The sequence below is a fragment of the Dipodomys ordii genome, unplaced genomic scaffold (assembly GCF_000151885.1).
Source record: "Dipodomys ordii isolate 6190 unplaced genomic scaffold, Dord_2.0 Scaffold2, whole genome shotgun sequence".
Taxonomy (NCBI): Eukaryota; Metazoa; Chordata; class Mammalia; order Rodentia; family Heteromyidae; genus Dipodomys; species Dipodomys ordii.
The window spans coordinates 25,628,098-25,651,606 of NW_012267218.1; the positions used below are offsets into that span (position 1 = coordinate 25,628,098).

Below are 23,509 nucleotides of genomic sequence, written 5' to 3' on the forward strand. Positions count from 1 at the left end.
CAAAAGGAGGAGGCTGCAATGCTTGGTAAGAAATGTACGCATTATCTTGCCCATGTAATTAATTGTAACCCCTCTGTTCAGTAGGTTCACAAAAAAAAAAAAAAAAAAAAGTGGGAATCTTTTGAGACTGGCTTTCCTGGGACTAGCCTCCTGGATTAACCATGCTTGTCCTTCCTGATACCAGGCTGGGCAGTGCCCACTGGTACTGGCCAACCATCTCTGGTGCCACACACACCTTCTGCTGGCACCAGAAGGACTTCATATTGGCAGAATCTGCTGCATCTTCCCAGACCCGCTGATGCCAACAACTTGTTATTTTAATTATGAAACTTAATTATCATGAAGGCTGATAAAACATGAGTACAAAAGACAAATGTGGTTTCTATGAAATACTGAGTTGAAAGGTTTGGGAAGACTTAACTAAAGGCCACGTCATTAAGAAGAAAGCTGCTGAATCAGATATAAGAAAGACAGATACAGAAATAAGAAAAAATGATAAAACAAATTCTGTGCTGAGACTTCTTTGCAAGGTCTATACTCTTGCCTCGAGGTTTATTCTACTAATACAATGTTGAATTCAAAACAGTTAAAGACAAGTCCTTCGACTTAGGAGTTGGGCAAATATATTTTTATTTCTCAGTGAAAATGAATACGTGTGTGTGTGTGTGTGTGTGTGTGTGTGTGTGTGTGTGTGTGTGTATACTTTTCAACAACTTTTACTGTTTTCTTGGGGGAAAGGGGGAAGGGGTCGGTTGTGGGGCTTGAACTCAGGGCCTGGGTCCCTGAGCTCTTCAGCTAAAGGCTACCACTCTACCATTTGAGCCATAGCACCACTTCCAGCTTTCTTGTGGTTTATTGCAGATAAGAGCCTCATAGACTTTTCTGCCCTAGCTGGCTTTCAACTATGATCCTCAGGTCTCAGTCTCCTGAGTAGCTAGGATTATAGGTGTGAGCCACCAGTACTTGGCTTTACTGGTATTTTTAATCAAGCAGTCCTACTTATTTTCAGTAGAACGGTGTTGTCCATGTTCCATATTAGTATCTACTACAATTGTGGCTTTTAATTTTATGAGGTATGATAAACAGGACTTATTTTATATATTTGAAAATAAAATATGTGCATCAGACTCCCCATATGTGCATCGGACTCCCCTTCTCTTTCACTTTACATAATACAGATCAGGGGATAGTAACTAAGAACATGTCATATGCTGAGAGAGTAAAGTGGAATCCTGGCTCCCACATTTACTAACTCCATGACAGTCTATCACCAAAGCCCCAGTTTTCTCATCTGCAAAATAACATACACACCAATGCCTACCCCATGGGCACCAAAAGGGTGAGATGGAAAAAAAAAATGTGTGTTATATCAAAGGCTTAGCACAGTGCCTAGTACCTGAGTGCTAAAAATGTTCACTATTGATAGTATAATACTGACTAGTAGAAAGAAAATTACTCACTACTATACAAATAAGATAAAAAGAATACATGCCAGGCTGGCAATATGGCTTAGCAGTAGAGTGCTTGCCTAGCATGCATGAAGCCCTGGGTTCGATTCCTCAGTATCACATAAAACAGAAAAAGCCAGAAGTGGTGCTATGGCTCAAGTGGTAGAGCCCAGCCTTGAGCACAGAGAGGCTCAAGGACAGTGCCCAGGTGCTGAGTTCAAGCTCCACAACCAGCAAAAAGTAAAAATAAATAATAATACATGCTGTCTTAGGCTCAACTCACTGTGTCAGTTATAGGTGAAGACAAGATGGTTCCTTTTAGAGACAGCTGAACAGTTGAGAAATGCTTTTTTAAAATGTCCCAAGTATCATAAAGAAGTTGTTCTTATCTAGGGAAAATTTTACCACCTACAGGACATTTGACAATGCCATATATATTTTAGGCTGCTGGGGGCACAGAAGAAAGCTACTGGCTATCTACCAGTAACATCCTATAATATACTAGACAGCCTCCACCTCAACAAAGAGCCATTTGCCCCCAAATCCCAAGTTGGTGAGTTTGAGAAATCCTGTACTCTTAAAGGCTTTGTAAAACAGACATGTTTCTAAAACCTAAACTCCAGGCAGTACTTCTGAAAAAACATACTTCAAAAATGAAACTAGAATTTTCATTATATTGAGTCCAAGACCTTTGCCATAGTTATTTAAGAATGAGAAGAGATGTGAATATTTAACAATGAGACAAGTTCTTTCTATTGATGCACCTTCAATGAGATTCTTCCTAAAATAATCTTAAAATATTAAAGTTCTAAAGTAAACAATGTCATAAAGCTATATTTGAAACAACCAAACACTGCTCAAGGAGTTTATAGAAAGAAGCCTCTTAACCACAGGCTTCTTTCCATAGCTGTAAACATTGCTGATCTATGCAATCTATACCTTTCTTTGGCTATCACCCTGTTTATAGCAGGGGGACCCAGACGAGGGATTAAACTCATACCTCAATTTTAACACTTAATGCTTAAAAAACACTACTACAAAGGCCGTAAGAGTTAATTTTACTTTTTGCCTTTCCTTTTTTGTCTAAACATACTTTTAATTTTTCTACTTTTATTTTTTATTGTTAATATAAAGGTGATATACAGAGGTGTTCTAGTTACATAAGTCAGGCAAGGAGTACATTTCTTTTTGGACAATATGCCAGTCATGGGACCTGAATTCATGACCTGGGTACTGTCCCTCAGCTTTTGTGCTAAGGCTAGCACTCTACCACTTAGGCCGCAGTTCCACTTCTGGCCTTTTAGTCATTAACTGGAAATAGAGTCACATGGCCTTCCCATTAAAACTCTCATATGACTTATCTCCATTTGGAATATACTTTGAGAAATAACTGAGATATATACATTTCAATATAGATATCTACATATATCAATGTATATATATTCAGTATATATGTATATGTCTGAGGCTTTGGTTCTTAAGTTATGTCATCAAGAACAATGACTAGATATTTTGTGGCTTTTGCTGTTAATGTTATAATGGGGTTGGGAAAATAAAGGCACTATAATCAGACTATAGGCTTGGCTCTGAAATGATCCATCCATCCTCCTCCTCCTCCTCCTCCTCAACCTGTGCTAAAAACTTAAGTCTCTATAATCATCAGTTCAATCATCCATGAAATTCAGACTATAGAGTTTCTTCACAGTGAATTTATTTCCTCCAGACCCTTGTCCCTCTTTTACTCATTTTTTTAAAATTTGACTGGGGTGTAGAACCTATATCCAATTAAACTATTTTGACATTGTTTTTATTCACCTCTTTTAATACTTCTTCCTATCTGTCTACCTCCCTGCATATATCTTTATATTCTATCAGTATAAAGATATTTTATTTTTTTAATCTTTATCGAAAAGGTGTAAGTAATGTACTGAGTACATTAGTTTTTAAACACTGTTACCCCTCATTTTCTCCCCCTTACCTCTTCCTATGCTCTCCCCCCAAGTGTAAGGTTCATACCCAAAAAAATCAGTGCCTTTCCTAAAACTAAGAAATATCACTGAAAACATAATTGCAGCTCTATCAAACTAGATAGACCAATTCCTTCAAGAAAGACTGAAAGGAAAATCACTTTTTCTACTTTTTTCAGTGCCTTTTCTATTCCAACAAATGACTCAGACTTAATTTTCTTGGCTGTGAAACATTGTTCTGTAACTTTTGTCAAACAGTGCAATTCATTTTCACCAAAGTTCCTATAAAATAAATAGAAATTACACATTATAGTTCCCACTTACTAATTAGAACACTGAGGTGACAAAGAAATGATCCTGTATTAACTGCAAAAGTGTCAAAACATAAAAGAATTTTAATTATTTTAGCAATCCAAAAAATATAAGCTACAAAACATTTCACAAAATAAAAATATTTTGAACTTAATAATCTCTAAAGGTGACATCAAATTAACACAACAAAGACTGTAACTTTATCTAAGTCAAACTAACTTAAGAAAAAAATCCTTATATTTAACTTATAATACCTCCAGACCTCTGTATAGCTAACAGGGGAAATGGGGGGGCGTGGGGAAGCAAAGAGAACAACAGAGAAATACTTGAAATATTTTACCAGTAATAAAGATAAGAAATTCACACAAATTTTAAATTACATTACTGAAACTTTTAATAATACCTTTTTATCATGTATTGCAAAAAAAAATTTCCAGTAGACAATTTCTACTCACCCTTCTGGTAGAAGAATTTCCTATAATAGTAAGCGCCGAGATCCACATGCTCCACAATGTACCTTTTCACTCTATCTAGATGCAACACCAAGTTTTCCTTGGGGACTTCAAGTACTGCCACTCCCGCATTTGTGCAATGGGAGCTGAGGGTAGACTCAAAGGAGGCACTTTCACAGCCACTAAACGAGCCAGAATTTGATTTTGACAGGCTGATTTTCCTTTCACCTTCTCCACCTATCTCATTCCGAAAATACGGACAACTCATTACAAGTTCATTGCTTTTATCATCTCCCTGGTCCATGCCAAGGCTTCCCTTGGAATTCAGGTCCTCTGTGCTGCCCATTGGTGAGCTGAAACTGGCCGAATGGGACAAAGGTCCAGAGACCAAGGACGCCACAGCAGCTGCCGAGGCTCCTGTGGTGGTGTTTCTCCTCTTAATAACGTTGTGCCGGTTCATAATCGCCTCATTCAAATCAAATAATATGCTCTGGACATCATAATGTGCAAAGCACTTTGGACAAGTCCAAGGCCTGACAGAGTCTTCTGATCGGTTGTCTTCAAGGTCCGACGATTTCCCAAGTTCTTCACCTTTGGCATTGCGTAATTTACGAAAAATGGATGAGTCTCCAGTTTCAGACTTGGACCGTCGCTTGAGTGGTTTTTCCCTTTCCTTAAAAAGCCTGAGATTCTCTCTCTGTGAAATGGGCCCATCAATAACATCCAAAGAGAAACCAGAACCCTTGCCCCCACCAGCAATAAGAAAGTCACTGAGCTTGGTTGGAGTTGGCCCACGATCAGATTTGTCATCTTTGTAGCCCTTTAACAAATCAAAAAAGCTTTCTCCAGACGTTCCCTGCTTATCAATGGAAGATGTGCTACCATATTCTCTGTGCAGTGATGGCCCAGTCTTGTATGTGGGGGAAATACATTCATCAAAGCTATCCACGTCAAGTTCACTTATGGTGATATCGCTGTTGCTCCTCTGCCGTATTCTGCGAAGGGCTTTCCTAGGGGAACTGGGATAGGCTTCGGGCATGAGGAATCTGGAGTCCATGTTCTCCGATGGTCTGGTCTTGTTTTTCAGTGTGTTCTGTATGCTCTTTAGCATGGCTGAGTCATTAGAATTGAGGCTAACAGAACTTCCCTGACTCACAGGACTGCTTTTGGAGGACATGCTCTCAAGGCAACTTGAGGTTTCTATTTCCTGGCTTGAACGGTTAGACTCTTTTATGTTTTCCTTTCTTGGAGGCCAATCTGCAATCCTTGCTCGAACCCCCATCTTTGGGACTCCAGGAGTGGAGGTTATATGATGAGAACCTTCACTTCGTGGGGGCCCTACGGGAGCCATGACTGATGATCCTAAGCTGCCATTTTGGGACCGGAAGCGGCGCATGTAGAAATCATCCGTGTGGACCTTGGGAGGGCCATCCGTGCCAACAACAGAGGTCCTATCAGTGGCAACAGGCCTTTCTGTCTGTGATCGTTTCAAGCTTGTCATGATGTAAAAGAAATCAGACTTAAATCCCTGCAGAAAGGAACATCATGTCTGTGTTTCAATGTGCACTTCTGTTTAGGAGAATGGCTTCCAAAATATACAGCAGTTGTATGAGGTCTTAAGCTTTTTCATCTAAAAGGTTAAAAATGATGCTTTATTTTCATATGACTGAAAATCCAAATCGTCAAAATATTGTAATCCACAATAAGTCCCTTTTGCTTCACTTTAACAGACAGCTCTCTTTCAGAAAAAAATGAATGGAACTTGTATTACTGAGACTCTGTGATTGCCATAATCCCATGTTTTCTCTAAAAGAGAGAAGAAAATTTGAATTAGCATTTGACAAAGCTAAAAATAAATATGCAATGGCCAAAATCAGATACATGAAAAATCAAAAATTCAATACTGGATTATAGTTCACAGTTCCATTATCCATATTGTTAGTAAGAGGGTTTAAAAGAAAGAAGTGAAAGCATTTAATAAAATCCACACTTCACAATGAGAAAGAGCTATAATATTTCAGTCTAACTGAACTCTTTCATAAAACTGGGAGGGGGTATGCTCTTGTCCTGGGGCCTCAGACACCCACCCCAAGCCTAGATTTTTTTTCTCTTATGACCTCTAATAATGTAGAACATCAAAAACCACTGTGCTGATCTGAAGTTTGAGACAAAATCAAGTCAATCTGATAGAGCAATGCAGTTTCTTGATAAAACTACAAAATAATTTCACTAAATATATTGCAACATTCACTTTTTTAACTCCTTCCATATTTCAATATCAATACTTGTTTCCTCACAGAAGCTTAAACATACCAAGAAAAAGCAAACATAGCAGAGAGAAAATAAACAGGGTTTTCCCGAAGCCATTGTATCCATTAGCAGTCTTCTGCATTTTCCTAGACTTTGTAACTTACCCAGATGAGGAATATTACAGAATGAATCCAGTATTCACCACCACCTCTTTCCAAGCTCTCCTTAGTTTCATCTACTTTCAAAGATGAAGTCTTTCACTAATTCACAAAATGCCTGCATTTCCTTAAGCAGTGAGTGTAATCTCCTCCATCCCACCAGCATTAATTTATGACGGCAGAAACAAAATGCTACTCTGGGCAGTCCTCTTCATGTCCCCCAAAAGACTACAGAGAACTGTTAGCATCCTTCCAGGTGAAGGGCAGGAAGACAAACTTCCTCTTGAGCACGTCAGACAGAAGACAGCAGGAACAGATTTTGAATACAAAATCCTTCATGGTTGCGTACATCCTGAAAAGAAAGGCAGACGATCCTTTTCCAAGACTCTGCAAATTACACAAGAGGTGGCCTTTAAATTCTTGCCAGATACATGTTTGGAAAGATGCTGCTGAACCAGCACTGAGCTGACAGGGCGGCATTGTCTACAAATCACACTCTGACACCGAGGAGGACCCGCTCACTGCATGCTGTACTCAACAGTAACAAGCACTTACTTCCACGATAATTAAGCATCTCGCTAGTCGGCTTCCTGCCTCCAAGGCAGCCGCTTTCATTTCTCCTGCAGCACACAGCATCATTTTAGGAGACTCGCTGCTATTTAAAGCTGGAACATTTAGGGGTGTTTTAAAAACTGCTCTCTGCCTGCAGAACACAAGGCTTCACAGGCTTGGTCTGGCCAGCTGGCCAGATAAGTGCCCATTGTTTTCATGCACACATTTTAACCCATCTTGCATGAAAGGGATAATGGTTTGCATTGCTACCTAATTAAACCTGGCTTTTGAGCTTTCTAGATACTTCTAAAGTTGGACTGTTATGATTCCCTTTACATTCCTGAGCTTCATATACTCCTCTTTCAATTGGGAGCTTTTAAGGAAAACAGTGTACTAACTGTTGCTTCCAACAACAGCCAGGGACAGCATGTGTGACCCCCAACTAAGGCCAAAAATTGTTTCTTGTAACCTTGAGCATAAAAGCTAAGAGACAGCCACCAGGCCATAAGTCCAAGCCCCAGTACTGGGACAAAAACCAAAAATTAAAGTGTTCTTCATAAGATAGAAGGAAAGCTAATCTACTAAACTAAAATGCAAACACCATGCCAAATGCCAGTGTGCCGTGCCTGTAATCCTAACTACTCAGAAGGATGAGATGTGAGAATCACTGTTTGAAGTCAGTCTTGGCAGGAAAGTCCATGGGTATCTTATCTCAAACACCAAAAAGCTGGAAATAGAGCTGTGGCTCAAGCAGTAGAAAACTTGTCTTGAGGAAAAAAACCCAGGGATAGTGTCTAGGCCTTGAGTCCAAGCCTCAGTACCAGCACAAAAAAAGTAAAACACTTGTCCACCACTCTAAGTAGATTAAGTATTTCTCATAGCCTCCTAGAAAGCCAAATGAATTATTTTCTATAGTGAAAACATTCATTCCCTCAAAAGCCAACACACCAATCCTTCCAAAATAAAAACTCATTCTTGCCATATTTATTTGCTTTAAAAAAGCAGCTTACAAAGGAGGGGTAACAATTACCTTACTCATGTAACTGTAACCCCTCTCTACAGTATCCTTACAGTAAAAAAAAAAAATTTTTAAGCAGCTTACTGTAGATTGATCTTTCTTAGGATAAGTGAAGTTATATACATTATAGAAAAAAACTACAAGTAACATTAAAATATACTAAATAAAGCTACTAGAAATGACCAATCTTCAACATGAGTTTCTTTTCCAAACCATGTCATTTGCTTTCTGTGTTTTTAAGAAGTTTTACAAATCTTATTTTTTTTAATTTAATTTTATTTTGTGAACATACTGTACAGAGGGGTTACAATTAGATGGGCAGGATAATGCGTACATTTCTTACCAAGCATTGCATCCTCCTCCTTTGTTTACCCTTCACATCCCTTCCCAGCCTCCCCCCCAATCCCAATCCTTCTCCTTCCCCCCCCTTCCCCCCCCCCTGCACTGACATTGTAAAGCTCGTTTTGGACATGACAACTTGTACTTCTCATTGTTGCAACAGGTCCACCTGTATCCTTAAACAACTGGTACAAACCATATTTTTAAACATAAATATTTAGCAATTTACATGTCAGGAGCTCTATTACATGTTGGTTATAACAATTCAAAGTTTCCATTCCAAGATATAGGGGAGAGAGAAATCAGTTTAATGACCTATAAAAGTTGAAGTTGGAAAAAGGCAATTAAGTGAAATAAGATTTTTTTTTACAGCTGTCAGAACTACTTTCCCTTCTTTGTGTCCTTCCTTCCTTCCTTTCTTCCTTCCTTCCCTCCATTCTTTGTCCCTCCTTTCTCCCTTAATTTGCAGAACAAATTCCTTTGAGGTACAAGCTCAATTTTGGGTACTAATGAGGAAATATAGAAACATAATAATTTGCACTTATTAAAACATCAGCTGCAAATGACTTTGTCTATCTACACGTGCCATATGATGGCAGATCAGTAACAACCTATTCCTTAGAGTTCACTGAAAGAGCAAGCATATGTTGTCAATTATTAGCAGTTCTCCTAAATATCAGCAAACCTGCCTAAGCATCATTATATATGGTAAAAGGCAATAGAATTAAACATAGAACAATATTAACTTACAGCATGTCGCCTCCATCTGTTAAAAGGGCAGGCTATATAAAAATTTTCCTTATTACATATTTAATTTTATAGCACTTTGGTGCTATTTAAGTCACTATAACTCCATTTAGCTAGAATATTAATCTCATCTACAGGGACTACACTTTAGTTCAATGAGTTCAATTCTAGTTCAAAGTTGTTTCAACCTAACCTACCAACTTCTCTAAAGCCATTCCTGCAAAAGTGTCTCCTTTGTTTTCTAAATCATTCCCAGCATTTCTACATTCTCTTCTGAGCAGGAACCACACATGGTGCTTAGAATTTTGAAGGAACAGCCCATCATTTCCAGGGAAGCTCAAGTACAGTAGGGAAAAGTAGATGGGTAAAAGTAACAACAAAGAAATGCACAGTTCCATTGTACCTCCTGATGGGGCTTGATTGTACCATAGCAACTCTGATGTTCAGAATAGCAAGTCCCTAGTAGTACTAAAAGTGAAATCTCCAGGGATCACATCAAGGCTAAAAACAGCATTTGTCTTAGACTCAGTAAGACATTTGCACTTTGACCCCCTTCATTCTCCCTGAAACTCTTCTCTATGGACCTCTGTGAAAATCCTATACTTTTGCTTTTCTTTTTACCCTCTATTTAGTGTTATTCATGGGCTCTTTTTAAAAGCTAGTGAACTCAGGGTGATGTTCTTGAGTTAGTTTTCTTAACACCTTTTATATTTTTGGCAAGGGAGAGAAAGGGCATTATATTAAGATACTTAGGAGCACTGAGTGTATTAGGGTAAAATCACGGCATGAGTACAGTGATACAAAAGTATTAGTATGGAAAGCAGGTGCTGACTTGTTTGGGTCATAATTAAAAGCAAACAAAGACATAACAATGAAACTGGGGAGGAGGGTGGCAACTGTATGACAACCAGTACACTGACAACATCACATTCCATGTGCTCACCTCAGCTTTAAGGTCTCCTCCCCTACCCCCTAAACTCTAGCCAATTTAGAGTATATGCTGGTATTTATTTGCTATCTTCCACATCAATCTAGTTCCTACAATGAATTAACACCAGGAAAAAAATATGGGAAAATTAGTGTTTTTAAAGAAATGAATGAAGTGGTAAGGAAGTGGAACAATAAATAATTCAAGGAACTGAATGAAAGAAACAACATAGGAAACTTTCTGTGTGCCAAGGGAATGCAGTTTCAAAGTTACACACATGTGGAAGGGATAAGGGTTGAAGAGAATGCTATAATTCCTGTTCTAAAACAATCACAATGTAATACGGCAAAGTCTTAAAAATATTTAAATCCTCTAATCAAAATGGAGTTCATGGGAACTATTACACTATTAAAAGGAAAGAATATTAAAAATGGTAAGATTAGCAGATTTTATAGTATTTAAATAATGATTTCACATTGATGATTAACATAGTCACTATCTTTCCTCATTTGCTGATGCTTTCTTTACAGTTAATATTACCACTAGAGTCTTCAAGAGCAAGAGCCCTAGTTTGCCCCCTCAGAGCTCTAGTGACTTAGGAATAGCAGGTGAAGGTCCTGCAAACAGAGCCAAGTTGCCATCAGTGTCCCTTTTCCTAGCTAGGATGCACCTACCTTCCCAAATACAGTTTTTCGGCAATACTTTAGGCCAACTCTGAAGAATGCCAGCCTCCAGACTTTCTGAAGAGCACTACTATGCAGGTGCTCAGAGAGGAAGTGGGTGTATAGGCTGAGGAGGAAAAACATGGCAGTACTGAAGGGAAAGAGGTTATCTAAATTATGTGAACTCAGATGAGCAATAAAAAGTGTCACTGATTGACATTTACTAAACTCCATAAAAACACTGGGGTGAAGAATAAACCTCACTAAAATGTTTTTTCATGCCACCAATATGGGTTGTTTGAGCTAGTCAAGCTTGGCCATGGGAAGGCACATTTCCACTCTTAAGCCCCTGCCACCTACCTGGAAGCAGGGAGGCGTACAATGCAGGGAATCAAAGGGCTCATTAAGAAGCAATGTCACAAGGGGCTTTCTTAAGAATATCATGGTTTTCATAGAATATTTATATTCCAAAGGGAATTTACGAAAATGCACTTGGAAAAAAGCAAATTAAATTTAGCCTAGGGAGAGAGCAGAAAGGAACAGCAGTATGAACAGTAGATGAACAACACACTATTCTATAGAACTCCAAAGTCCAAATCGTCACCAACCATGATTAATATCAGATAATAGCAAATAATATCAGATTAATGGCAGAGCTTAAAATATATAAAAAACTATAAATATAAAATTTGAAATCCCAGAACATTGCCTTATATGCAGACTATGAGATCAGAATCTATGTGTCTGTTTTGTTGTATCCTTATTTGTAGGCATAAGACTGCAACATGCACTTCACCCTCTAATCTGTAGTCCTTCACTCCTCACCAGCACCCAGTGAGATCAGTATCTCCACTTTCATGAATAAGCAAACAGTTTGGGGATAAATGCTGTGCCCAAAGTCATAGACTGTGGACCATACAAAGTGTTTACTCGGTAGTAGTACACAGCAGAGTGGCAGTTAAAACTGGGCTGGCAGTTAAATAATTTGAAGCAGGAAACTACTTTGAATTTTTTTTTAAAGGGCTTCCACTTACAGCCTGAATATCACATCTGAAGTCTCACCCAAATTTTATGCAATAGAAATGTATCTAGTGAGAGAAGAAAAAAATATACTAGTGATTACTTTTTTTAAAATGTTCCAGTCATCAATGAGTTTGGGAACTTTTAATGGCTTACCAGCTGCCACTGATCATGGTCTGTCTTGACTTAGGATCCAAAACTAACAGGCACCTACAAAGTGCTTCCTTCTTGCCTGAACACAAGAAAAGTAGGTCTGACCTAGGCGAACCACAGCACTATTTCCACAAAGCTCTACCAGCCAAGTGAGCCTGAACTGAGAAGCTGACATTTAGAAATCAGAACTGTGAATTATTGTGAAGAAACCTCACCTGAACTCAACATTTCCCACATGCAATCTCTCAGGTTAAACAGCCAGGACAGAGTCCACACATGAGGTTAGACTTCCTAATTATTCTTACCGAGTCTGTCATACTATGTTGACCTTCCAGACATGCTTTTCAAGTAATACAATGCCACTCTGCTGTGTACTCAGTTTGAAAAAAACGCCATAGTTTTCCCAGGAAGATCCTACAGTCCCTGGGGGCCTGGGGTCTGATGCTGAGGCCATGTTCCTTGCAGTAGGGCATCCTCCATTCCAAAATGTTTCCTCCTTCTGCTACTTATGAAATTTCATGAATAAGTGTACACATAAGAGCCTTTTCTCTCCTATTAGACTTGTAGCTCAGAAGGCAGAGACCAGTCCAATCCTCATCCCCAAAGCTCATAATAGCTCTGAAATGTTCAATATTAGAAATAAAAGCTCACAAGATTGCAGTAAAATGATCTGAATTGTGTTTAGTAACAAATATGGCTATAGTAATCTCATTAATATCTGTATTAATAATTAAGAGACAAGCCCCAAATTACCATCACTATAATTTCATAGGGATTTCATATTTTTGTAGTTAACAAAACATGCCGGTTGGATTATTTTCCTTCCTGATGAATGCACATTAAAAAGCATGTAAGTAAGTAAATCTTTAGCAAAACAACAAGTAATCCAGTTGAAACTGGTTATGTCACAATAACTGAAAGTAAACTAACATACAATAGCTCAGCTATTAAAACCGCACAAAGTCAATAAGCAAACTCACATTGGACAGCAGAAGGTAGAGTGATTCGTTAATACAGCATGTATGGACAGATAAAAGATGACAGACTGAAAATTAGCTACCATCAAATCTGTGATGATTAAAACAATCTTTAAGGACATAACTAGCAAGATATATAGAAAGCCCACAGACTGGGAGAAGATCTTCACTAGCCATACAATAGACAAGGGCCTCATATCTAAAATACACTTACAGCTCAAGAAATTAAATTCCCCCAAAACAAATCCCCAAAGAAACCATCACTCCATTAACAAATGGGCTAAAGACTTAGAGACTTCTCTGAAGAGGAAGTAAGAATGGCCAATAGATACATGAAGAAATGTTCAACATCTCTGGCCATAAAAGAAATGCTAATCAAAACAACATTGAGATTCTACCTTACCCTAGTTAGAATGGTCATTATCAAGATATCTAATAACCACAGATGTTGGCAGGGATGTGACCAAAGGGGAATACTACTACCCTGTTGGTGGGAGTGTAAACTTGTCCAACCACTCTGGAAAGCAGTATGGAGGCTCTCAAAAAACAACATAGAGCTCCCCTATGATCCAGCAATCCCACTCCTGGACATTTACCCAACTAACCACAAACAAGATCACACTAAAGCTACCAGAACAACCAAGTTCACTGCAGCATTATTTACCATAGCAAAGGTATGGAAACAACCCAGATGCCTCTCAGTAGATGAATGGATCCAGAGGATGTGATATATAAACACATGGAGTTCTTCTACACTTTCATCAGAAAGAATGGTATTGCCCCATTTGTAAGGAAATGGAAAGACCTGGAAAAAATTATATTAAGCAAAGTAAGCCAGACCCTAAGAAAAGCAGGTTGCATGGTTTCCCTCATTTGTAAATCCTAGAATATGTCTATGATATTCTTAACAGATGATCTCAATAACACAATTGCTAAGTGCATAGGACCACATATAATGAAGTGTATCAACATGAACTCCAAGAATTGGAAACAAGAGGTTCTTATTTTGTCCTGTATGTAGTTAATTTTTTTTCTTTTCTCTTAGTTTTCTGTACCTTGTGTTTTATATGTAAGTTTAATTGATCTGTGGAAGGGAAAAGGAATCACAGAAACAGCAGGACAAAGGATGAACTAATGCAACAGTGATACTCGACACTATGTTGAATATATACCTTACAACTTGGAGGGAGGGGAGTAGGGAGGCTTAAGTGGGAGAAAATAAGGTAACAGTGTTTAAAAACAAATGTACTCATTACCTCATTTATGTAACTGTAACCCCCCATCGCCTTTCAATAAAGATTTTTAAAAAATGAGTAACCATCAAATTAATGATGATTAAAACAATCTTTACCCTCAAATGATTGTTTCCCCATACAATTCAATCCAAATTTTCAACTTTTAAAAATCAATCAATTATGATTGCCACTAAAAAGTTTTAAAAGTGAAAAGTATGTGACTTCTTCAAGATGTTCCAATCCAAATATTGTGGTAAACATGCAGAATAGTTAAGTGTATTTATCTAGACATGCTCTCTGTGTAAGCTGGCTCATAAGATAGACACAATGTCCATGTATTCAACAGTGTACTTCTGAAGAGACTTGAATGCTTACAAAAGCAGAAAAGAAGAGAGATGTTCAGGAAAGAAGGAGGACTTCCTCATTCAATATTGACAAAAGACACCTCATGAAACACTTTACATCTGAAACTTATGAATTCTTCATGCATATTATGCTTCTGAAAATAGGAACCCTATACCAATAACTCCAGCAAACTGTCAAGAACAATTAAGACAGGTGACAATGAAATATTTTTCTCTAGTCTGATGCACTCTCTATCCCTCTAGGTTTCTTTTTAAATTAATTGTGCACACACTTAAATATGTTTACAAAGTAAATTTTATCTATCTCCAAAACTTAAAAGTCCTTGATTTCTAAATGAGATTTTTTTCAGAAAAATCTGTTTCCTTGATCATTTAAACTTTCATTTACAAGTTAGAAAAAGCAGTGAAGAAAAACACAAACCAACCAAGTTGCATCTTCAAAGATAACTTGTGATTGAAAGTCTCCTTTTATTTTTTGGGCACGCTTTTCATTTTTTCTGGTAGAGTGAAATTAACGTCCAATCTAGAATGATGAGTTTGATTAGGGCAGTTGAGAGGGAAAGTAAAGCTTAGAGAAAGACTATTTAGCCGGGCGCTGGTGGCTCACGCCTGTAATCCTAGCTACTCAGGAGGCTGAGATCTGAGGATCGCGGTTCAAAGCCAGCCCGGGCAGGAGAGACCGTGAGACTCCTATCTCCAATAAACCACCAGAAAACAGGAAGTGGCGCTGTAGCTCAAGTGGTAGAGCGCTCGCCTTGAGCTGAAGAGCTGAGGGACAGCGCCCAAGCCCAGAGTTCAAGCCCCACAACCGACAAAAAAAAAAAAGAGAAAGACTATTTACTTACCAACGCACAGGCCCTATTATGTTCAACCTTAGCACCCACCCCCAAAGTAGAGTAGTCTTTTAAGTAATCTTGCAATAGTGTGACCTTCAAAAGTAGGTATATGCAAGCACAACTCACAAGCTATCTTGCTTAAAGCTTCACAGTAACATCCTTATACTTTCAGGGTAAACCAAGAGTTACTTGAATGTAGAACATATCTCCCTGACAGCAGTTCAATCTTTGTATGCTTTCCACCTCCTTTCTCTAAACCCTTAACTCAAATCAAAGGGAACAGAAACCTTTGCAGTTCCTTGAAACAGGTTCTTAGGAGACTTCAGAGGAAACCAAGAAGTGACTTCTACCAGACACAACCCTATATAATTACCTTCCTTCCTTCTTCTGCCTTACTCCAACCTGTAACTTTTCTTCCTTAGTTTACTTACACAGTACACTTCAGTATATTCTCTTTCAAAAAGGTTGTACGCCCACTCCCACCAAGACCCTCCCCACCCTTTGGTCATATTTTTAGTGTCCCTTACAAAGTTCATGAGGCACTAATAATGATTATATTTCAAAATCATTACATTAGAAACCAAAACTTTCCTTTGAAGAAATAAATCATGATTTCACTATATGTTATAACCTTTTAACAGCAAGTCTGCTGCCAAGAAAAAGTGAGGGACTGCCTTTTTGAAGTTTTCTGGCAAAACTGAAGTTCAAACAAGTTTAAGAGAGAGAATATGCTGGAATAAGAAAAAATTAAAAACACAAGTGCAAAAAAAAAAGCCTATTTAGCCAGATACCAGCAGCTTATGCCTAGCTACTAGGAGGCTAAGATCAGAGGATGCCCATTTAAAGCCAACCTGACAGAAAAGTCTATTGAGACTCCATCTCTAAAAAAAATCATCAGCTTGAGTGATGTATGGCTCACATGATAGAGCATCAGCTAGGCAAGCAAGCCAAGCAAATATGAGGCTCAGAATTCAGTACCAGCACTGACAAAAAGGGGAAAAAGGGTGGTTGTGAGTCAATCCTGTAATCTTAGCTACTCAGGAAACTGAGATCTGAGGATTTCAGGTCAAAACTAGCCCAAGGAGGAAAGTCCATGTGTCTCTTACCTCTAATTAATCACAGAAAAAGCCAGAAGTGGTAGAATGCTAGCCTTGAGCAAAAGAAGCCCAGGGACAGGACCAGTCCCAGACCGTACAACCAGCAAAAAACAAAAAGAAAAGGGAAAAGGCCCATCTCATGTTAAAGCAATATCGCTACAAATAAGAGCCAACAACATATGAACCTAAACAACACTACATCACTTTATATCTACTACGAAATTTTCTAGAAATGCCACTGTTTACTATTAAAAGTAATTCAGTTAAAATGGGCATGATTATGTTATAAGTTGAAGCAATGGAACGTAGAAGAATTCTTTTAGGAGAAATAACTGGTAGGTAAGCCAGAAAATATTCATCCTGTTGAGCACCCTATTCTCTCCTAAACATTTAGAATGTCCACAAGGAGAGGGGTCTTTTCTGCACAAGGCTTTGGTTATCTTCTACTGTCTACTGTCTACTGTTGGTTCTACTGTCTGCAGTTTGTTTCACTGGCTAACTATTTTCTCCAATGCTTTCTCTTAAGGCCCCAACCCTCTCCCTACCCTTCTAGTTTTCAAAAGACAACCATACCGCATATCATGATTTTTCAAAATCTTCTCCATGGAATCCTAAGTATTTCAAACCAGGGATCACACTTTAATTTTAGGATTATTAGAGTTTAAACATAAATGTCAACAACATCTGATAGGGAAATAAATGACACAAAAAACCCTGATAAGTGAATTTAAAGCCTATAGGGAGGCAAATCTGTTGTATAACGATGTTCACCAAGATGCTATTTATTTAATTTTTAAATTGATTAGATTTTATCAAAGTAATGCCTAAAGACTATTAATAGCACCAAAGTCATGAAAAGGGTAAATAACAAGTACTGCTTTACTTCTTCCAGAAGCAACTATTTCTAACTCAAGACACTGTCTCCTACATTACTTCCATATTCCTAAATCCCAGGTTCATGACGGCCTTATACTTGTGATCCTCCTGACTCAGACTCCTGATTGCAGTGATTACAGAAGGGTGCCACCACAACTAGCAGTATTCCTCGCAGGATTTTTATTTTTATGGCTATGTTTGCTTGGTTGCTTGTACTATTTTTCCTAGATTTTAGGACTCTTCCTCTTTCCTTTTCTTGCTTTCCAATTCCTTAATTTCTTCGTTTTCTTCTCTCCCTCTCTCTTTGATGTGCTTAGTTTCTTCCTAAACTCTACATGAGATGCAAAAAGGTCTGCTCAATAATGTTTTCTACATGATCAAAAGGCATGGGTCCCCTACCATTTCCACTCTTCTTCCCTGGAGAACCCTTTCCTCAAAGCCCAATCCAGCCCTCACAATCTCCAGGTCCACTGGGTAGGTATTCCCAGGAACATCCCATCAGTTACCACCTAGAAAGTTCCTTTCCTTTTCTCCTGGATGGAGATACGATGTTTCCGAGATGTCATTTTTCCCTCTTAGTTTACTCCCTATTTGGATAGACTAAAGTCTTCATTTGGCTACTGCCTAAGAAAGAGTGCATGAAAGCCAGGCAATAGTGGGCTCATGCCTATAATCCCAGCTACTGAGGAGGATGGGATCTGAGGATCATGGCTCAAAGTAGTAGAGCACTAGCCCTGTGCAATCAATACTCAGGCCTTGAGGAACCAATATCCTGGGCCCTGAGCTCAAGTCTCTTTACCAAACAAAAAAAAGGGAGGGAAGGGAAGGGAAAGAAAAGATGCACAGGCAGTAAAAGTTTTAAACTTTAGCAAAACTAGCTTTACTGATGGCAGGCTGAACAGAAAACCACAGGTAGTAAAACATTTACTGAAAGGATTTTCAAGGCATCCTTTTCATTATCTTCTATTTTCTACTGTTTGAATTCAAAATCTAATAATATTTTGATTATAAGTTACATGTTCTTTCCCTGGAATGTCTTAAGAATTATAGTTTTAATATTATAAGGGCCTTTTATAGATCTTTCTGTTGTCCTAGTATTGAACAACCTAATTGGCCTAGTCAAAATGTATTTCTCTCAGTTAGGTGATTTTTATTACATTTTCAAAAATTAAATTCCTTTCATTCCCCTTCTTTGTTCTTTCATTCTGTAGATGTTCAATTTGTTGGATACAGGACCTTCTGAACACTATCTTTTCTCTCTTATCCACCATTACTTTTTCTTTAGTTATTTTAGAAATTTTTAAAATTTCATTTTTAATCAAATTATTTGATATTTCATAACAATTATTGGGCTTGATTCTGTGTCTTGTTTCTAACAAAAAATATCCTATTTTAATTTCATAATTTTAATTTTGTATCATCCTACTAATGTTTTTCCCCTGGGACAGTCTGGCTATGTAGCTCAGGCAGGCGTCCAACTCATGGTCACCCTGAGTGCTGGGATTATAGATTCAAGCCACTATACACCCAGCTTAACCAACAGTCTGCCTTCTACGATAGAAGCTAGAATTCCATATGGCCACTCAACCTACTATTTCTTACAAAGAAGGCTCAAGACATGCAACTTGATAAGATGTACACATTCTGAACTCTAGATTGAAAGGAAATATCAGATGTAAGCCAGACAAAGCAAATCAATTTACATGGAACTTGGTGCCAGCACTTTGGCAAGTGAAATATAGCGCTGGTGATGGCAGTGCAAAGCTGGACAGTGACTGAGAATTGCCCCCTGGCATCCTCCCTTATCCACTTTTCAAACCTATGTTACTCCCATAAATTCCTTTCCTGTTTCAAATTGACCAAGGGTCTTCCTTTCTATACTAGGGAACCCACAAATGCCAGTTTCCACAGGCCATTCATTTCTAGAACACACTTATCTAGAGAATATCTTCATTTCCTACCTGGCTGCCTGCATTCTGGAAATTAAGTTCAGAATTTTTTTTCAAATAATTTCTCCCTGTATCCAAACTTTCCATGAATACACTGAATAGGGAAGGAACCCATCTACATCCAATCTCACCTAAGTCCAATCTTCCCAGTGACTGAGGCCTCCAATCCAAGGGTTGTATGAGGACAACATTTCAGCCCAGATATACCTCAACTTAGATTCAGATACTTCCCTATTACAAAATCAGTTACAGCCCAACTTCTCCAGGTCTTTTCGGAGAATCTTTTCTCCACAAAATATGATTACTTTTTTCATGCATACTCTTAAACTATGGATTCATACCAAACATGTAATTACCCACACAACAATTACTGTGCTCCTGAAACTGATAAGAGATGGTAGCATTTGGTACTCATTCTTATCCTTTCCCAATTTTCTTTTTCTATGTGAAATTGTTTCTGAGATCTATTTGTGTTGCTACAAAAGGTTACAGATCCTTTGTAACAATTTCTTTACATTTCCCATTTCTTTCCATTCAGTATTTATGTATACTAGAACATGTGACTGAAGTCTAGATTATTCCCATTTACAAACTAATAAATAAACATTCCTGTCACATTTTTATTGGGAATATTGGGAAAGTCTTGGAGAATGTAATAACAAAACTGTTGAAAACCTGAATTGAAGTACCTTTCAGCATCATTAAGAACTGTTAAACTGAGACTAGAGGCTCAGTGGTGGAGCCCTGGCCTTGCGTATATGACAGAGTTAAATATCAAACCATCCAAAGCAAACAAACAAACCCTCCAAAATGAACTGCTATCTGAAATAGCACATTAGAATCCATCAGTAAAACATAGGACATCAGAAGTTGCCACATTTTGACTTTAAATTATCAATATGAAGATATAAAATGGCATCTTACTGTGCTCAGTGGCATTTTCCCTAATAATTTAAAGTTAGTGACATTATCTACTATGTTTTATCTATTTTTCTACTATACCAGTGTCATCTTGTTAGAATTTATAGGCCACCTTTTATATACTATCGAAATTATTCCTTAAGATATGAGTGACATTTTCATCATATGTAACTTATCTTTGATCTGTACTTAAGGTACATTTTCTTATACCTCTATTTGAAATTTTTAATATGATCAAATTTATACTTTCTCATGTTTATGTTTTCTTCTCAAAGTTCTCTCCATTTCTACTATCATACACATTTTCCTATATTTACTTCTAAACTTTAAAAGTCTTAAAAAACCATGTCTTTCATTTATTTGTAAGAATATAATTTAATGTTCATCACAGTGTCCCATAATTACAACTTGAGTAGTCATCAGTACTTTTTAATTTTTGGCAAGGTCACAAAGAAGTACTCATATACCATGCACGTGGTAGTCTTTCTTTCCTGCCTGGGTCACAACAATGTGAATACTACAGCATCAATAATTGGCTCACTTCATCTTACTTCTCCAATTAAGTTTAGAATCATTCTGTCAAGTTTTGTAGTAAATGTTCTCAGTTCTTTTGTTTTATTTTTGAATTACATTCACCTTATAAATTTACCCAGGGAACATGAAATTCTTTTCAATATTGGGTCTTCACATTTAGTAACATATACAGCTCCTATTTCTTTTTCTTTTTTAAAAAATTTGTGCTGATACTTGGGCTTAAATTCATGGCCTTATATTGTTGCTTAGCTTTTTTACTGAAGGAGAGTGGTCTACTTCTTAAGCCATGCTTGCACTTCCAGCTTTTTGCTGATTAAGTAGAAGAATCTCTTGGATTTGTTTCTCTGAGTTGATTTTGAACCTAGATCCTCATATCACAGCTTCTTGACTAGATAAAATTATAGGCATGAATTAATGGAACCTCCTGGCTCAACTGCTATTTGTTTGGCTTTAAGACTTTTTTTTAATAGTCTGGGGTTTGAACTCAAAGCCTCATGCTTCTCAAGTGAGCTCTTTTACTACTGAGCAATACTTCCAGACTAGCTTTTCAATTCACAAGACCACTGCATAGGCTAGGTTTGTTTGTTGTTGTTGCTGTTGTTTTTAAAGTTTATTATTATATTTAAGTAGTTGTACAAAGAAGTTTCCATTCTACAAAACAGTGTATGAATACAAGGTATCTGACAACATTGTCATCCATCGCTCCTAACCCATCCCTTCTCTCACTTTTTTTTAAAATTGAGATTAGCTGATTATATAAATTTCACATATTTCACAGTATTGTGGAATAGTAATACTTAAAGTTAAAGTCACAAACATATTTTAACCTTCACAAGGCACATTGTCATTATCATGGTCTATACAATTTGTAAATTCTATGAGCTTTGAAAATACAAATTATTTTTTTCCATATCAGGTGATGTTTACATTTCTTTCCTTTTGCTTAGTGCAGGCTGTTACCTCTTTGGCTCTCATTCCTCCCTTCCCATCACTATCTTTGGGTTGTTTAGTTCTTATTCTTCTATGTCCAGTGCAGCTGATGGGACCCTTTGTTGTATGTTGTTCCGTTTCCCACTTATTCTGTGTCCTTCTCTTGTCTTCCCTCCTGTGCGTGCATACATCTACCATATATATGGTCAAGAACATGGAGTCATTTAGTAATGATATGACAAAATGAGTGGCTGTCCTTTGTTTCTCGAGTCCTGTTTACATTGTCATATCTTCTTGCATTTTGGCTTTAACATCCACATATCAGAGAGATCATGTGCCGTTTTATCTTTTTGTTCTTGGCTTACCTTGCTCAAAATAATTTGCTCTAGTTCCATCCATTTCCCTGCAAATGACATTATATTGTCCTTTCTAATGGCATACTATTCCATTGCACATTGGTACCACAATTTTTGAATCTACTCATCAGTAGTGGGCAACTGGGCTGTTTCCAAATCTTGGCTACTGTGAACAGTCAGGCTAGGTTTGTTATATGACACTTTTTAATATCTTACTCTTATAACTAGGATTGTTTATTATATAATCAAATTTTCTTTTCTTTTTTGTCAGTTGTGGGTCTTGAACTCTGGGCCTGGGCGCCATCCCTCAGCTCTTAAGATCAAGGCTAGCACTCTATCACTTGAGCCACAGCACCACTTGCGGTTTTCTGGTGGTTAATGGACATAAGAGTCTCACAGACTTTCCTACCCAGGCTGACTTTGAACCGTAATCCTCAAATCTCAGCCTCCTGTGTAGCTAGGATTACAGGTGTGAGCCATGGGCTTCATAATCACATAATCACATTTTCTAAACAAGAAGTGATTACAGCAGAAAGAGGAAAAAAGACTGTTCACATTTACAAGAGAATAAAAGCAGGTCTTAGGTTTAAAAGTTGAAAAGAAAAGAAAGAAAACTCATTAAATTATTCATTTGTTTACATTTGACCCCCAAAAAGTTGAGTTTGTAGTACAGAGAACAAAAATAATCAACTTATCTATTGGGGTTTATTTTTGTGTGTGATGGTCCTTGAACTCAGGGCCTGGGCACTGTTCCTAAGTTCTTTTGCTCAAGGACAGCATTGTACCACTTGAGCTATAGCTCTCTTTTGGTCTTTTCTGGTGTTTAATTGGAGATTCGAGTCTCACAAACTTTCCCTCATCCTTATACCTCAGCCTCCTGTCTACTAGGATTATAGATATGAGCCACTGGCACCAGCTTGTTTTGCATCTTTGTTGTTGTTTGTTCTGGGTTTTGGTGACAGGGGTGGAATGAAAATCTGGAAGTATGATGGGCAAGCATTCTAGCACTGACATATATCCCCAACTCCAAAACAATATTGACCTCTGAACTCTAAAAATATTATCAATATTCTAGTCAGCTGTCTACAGAATGTATGTGAAAACTAAGTAAACATTAAAATATCTAAAATGTAACAACTTTTCAAAACTTAAGTCTATATTCTCAGATCAACTTAATTTTGAGGAGTATCCAATAAAAACAAAGCAACAATAGGTAAGATGTAAACTATACTGATCAGGTAATAGTGGCACACAGCTATAATTCCAAATAAGAGGACCTCAAAATTCAGTCCAGCCTGAGCTACATAATAAGACCTTATCTCAACAAACAAATTAAAATCTCTAAAGTGCTAGAAATAAGTCTCTCTGACATCTTGATTTATGACTTCTAGGTTTTTGAACTGCAAGAATATAAATGTATGATGCTC

General features: G+C 37.6%; 1 protein-coding gene across 1 annotated transcript in view; it reads right to left on the reverse strand.

Annotated features, from left to right (window-relative positions):
- Sipa1l1 (signal-induced proliferation-associated 1 like 1) overlaps nucleotides 1-23,509 on the reverse strand; it is a 333,975-nt gene that overhangs the window by 144,583 nt on the left and 165,883 nt on the right. The window contains exon 4 of the mRNA XM_013013587.1: nucleotides 4,183-5,985. Within this exon, the coding sequence (XP_012869041.1) occupies nucleotides 4,183-5,680 (1,498 nt within the window). The 5' untranslated portion in view covers nucleotides 5,681-5,985. The remainder of the gene's footprint in view (nucleotides 1-4,182; nucleotides 5,986-23,509) is intronic.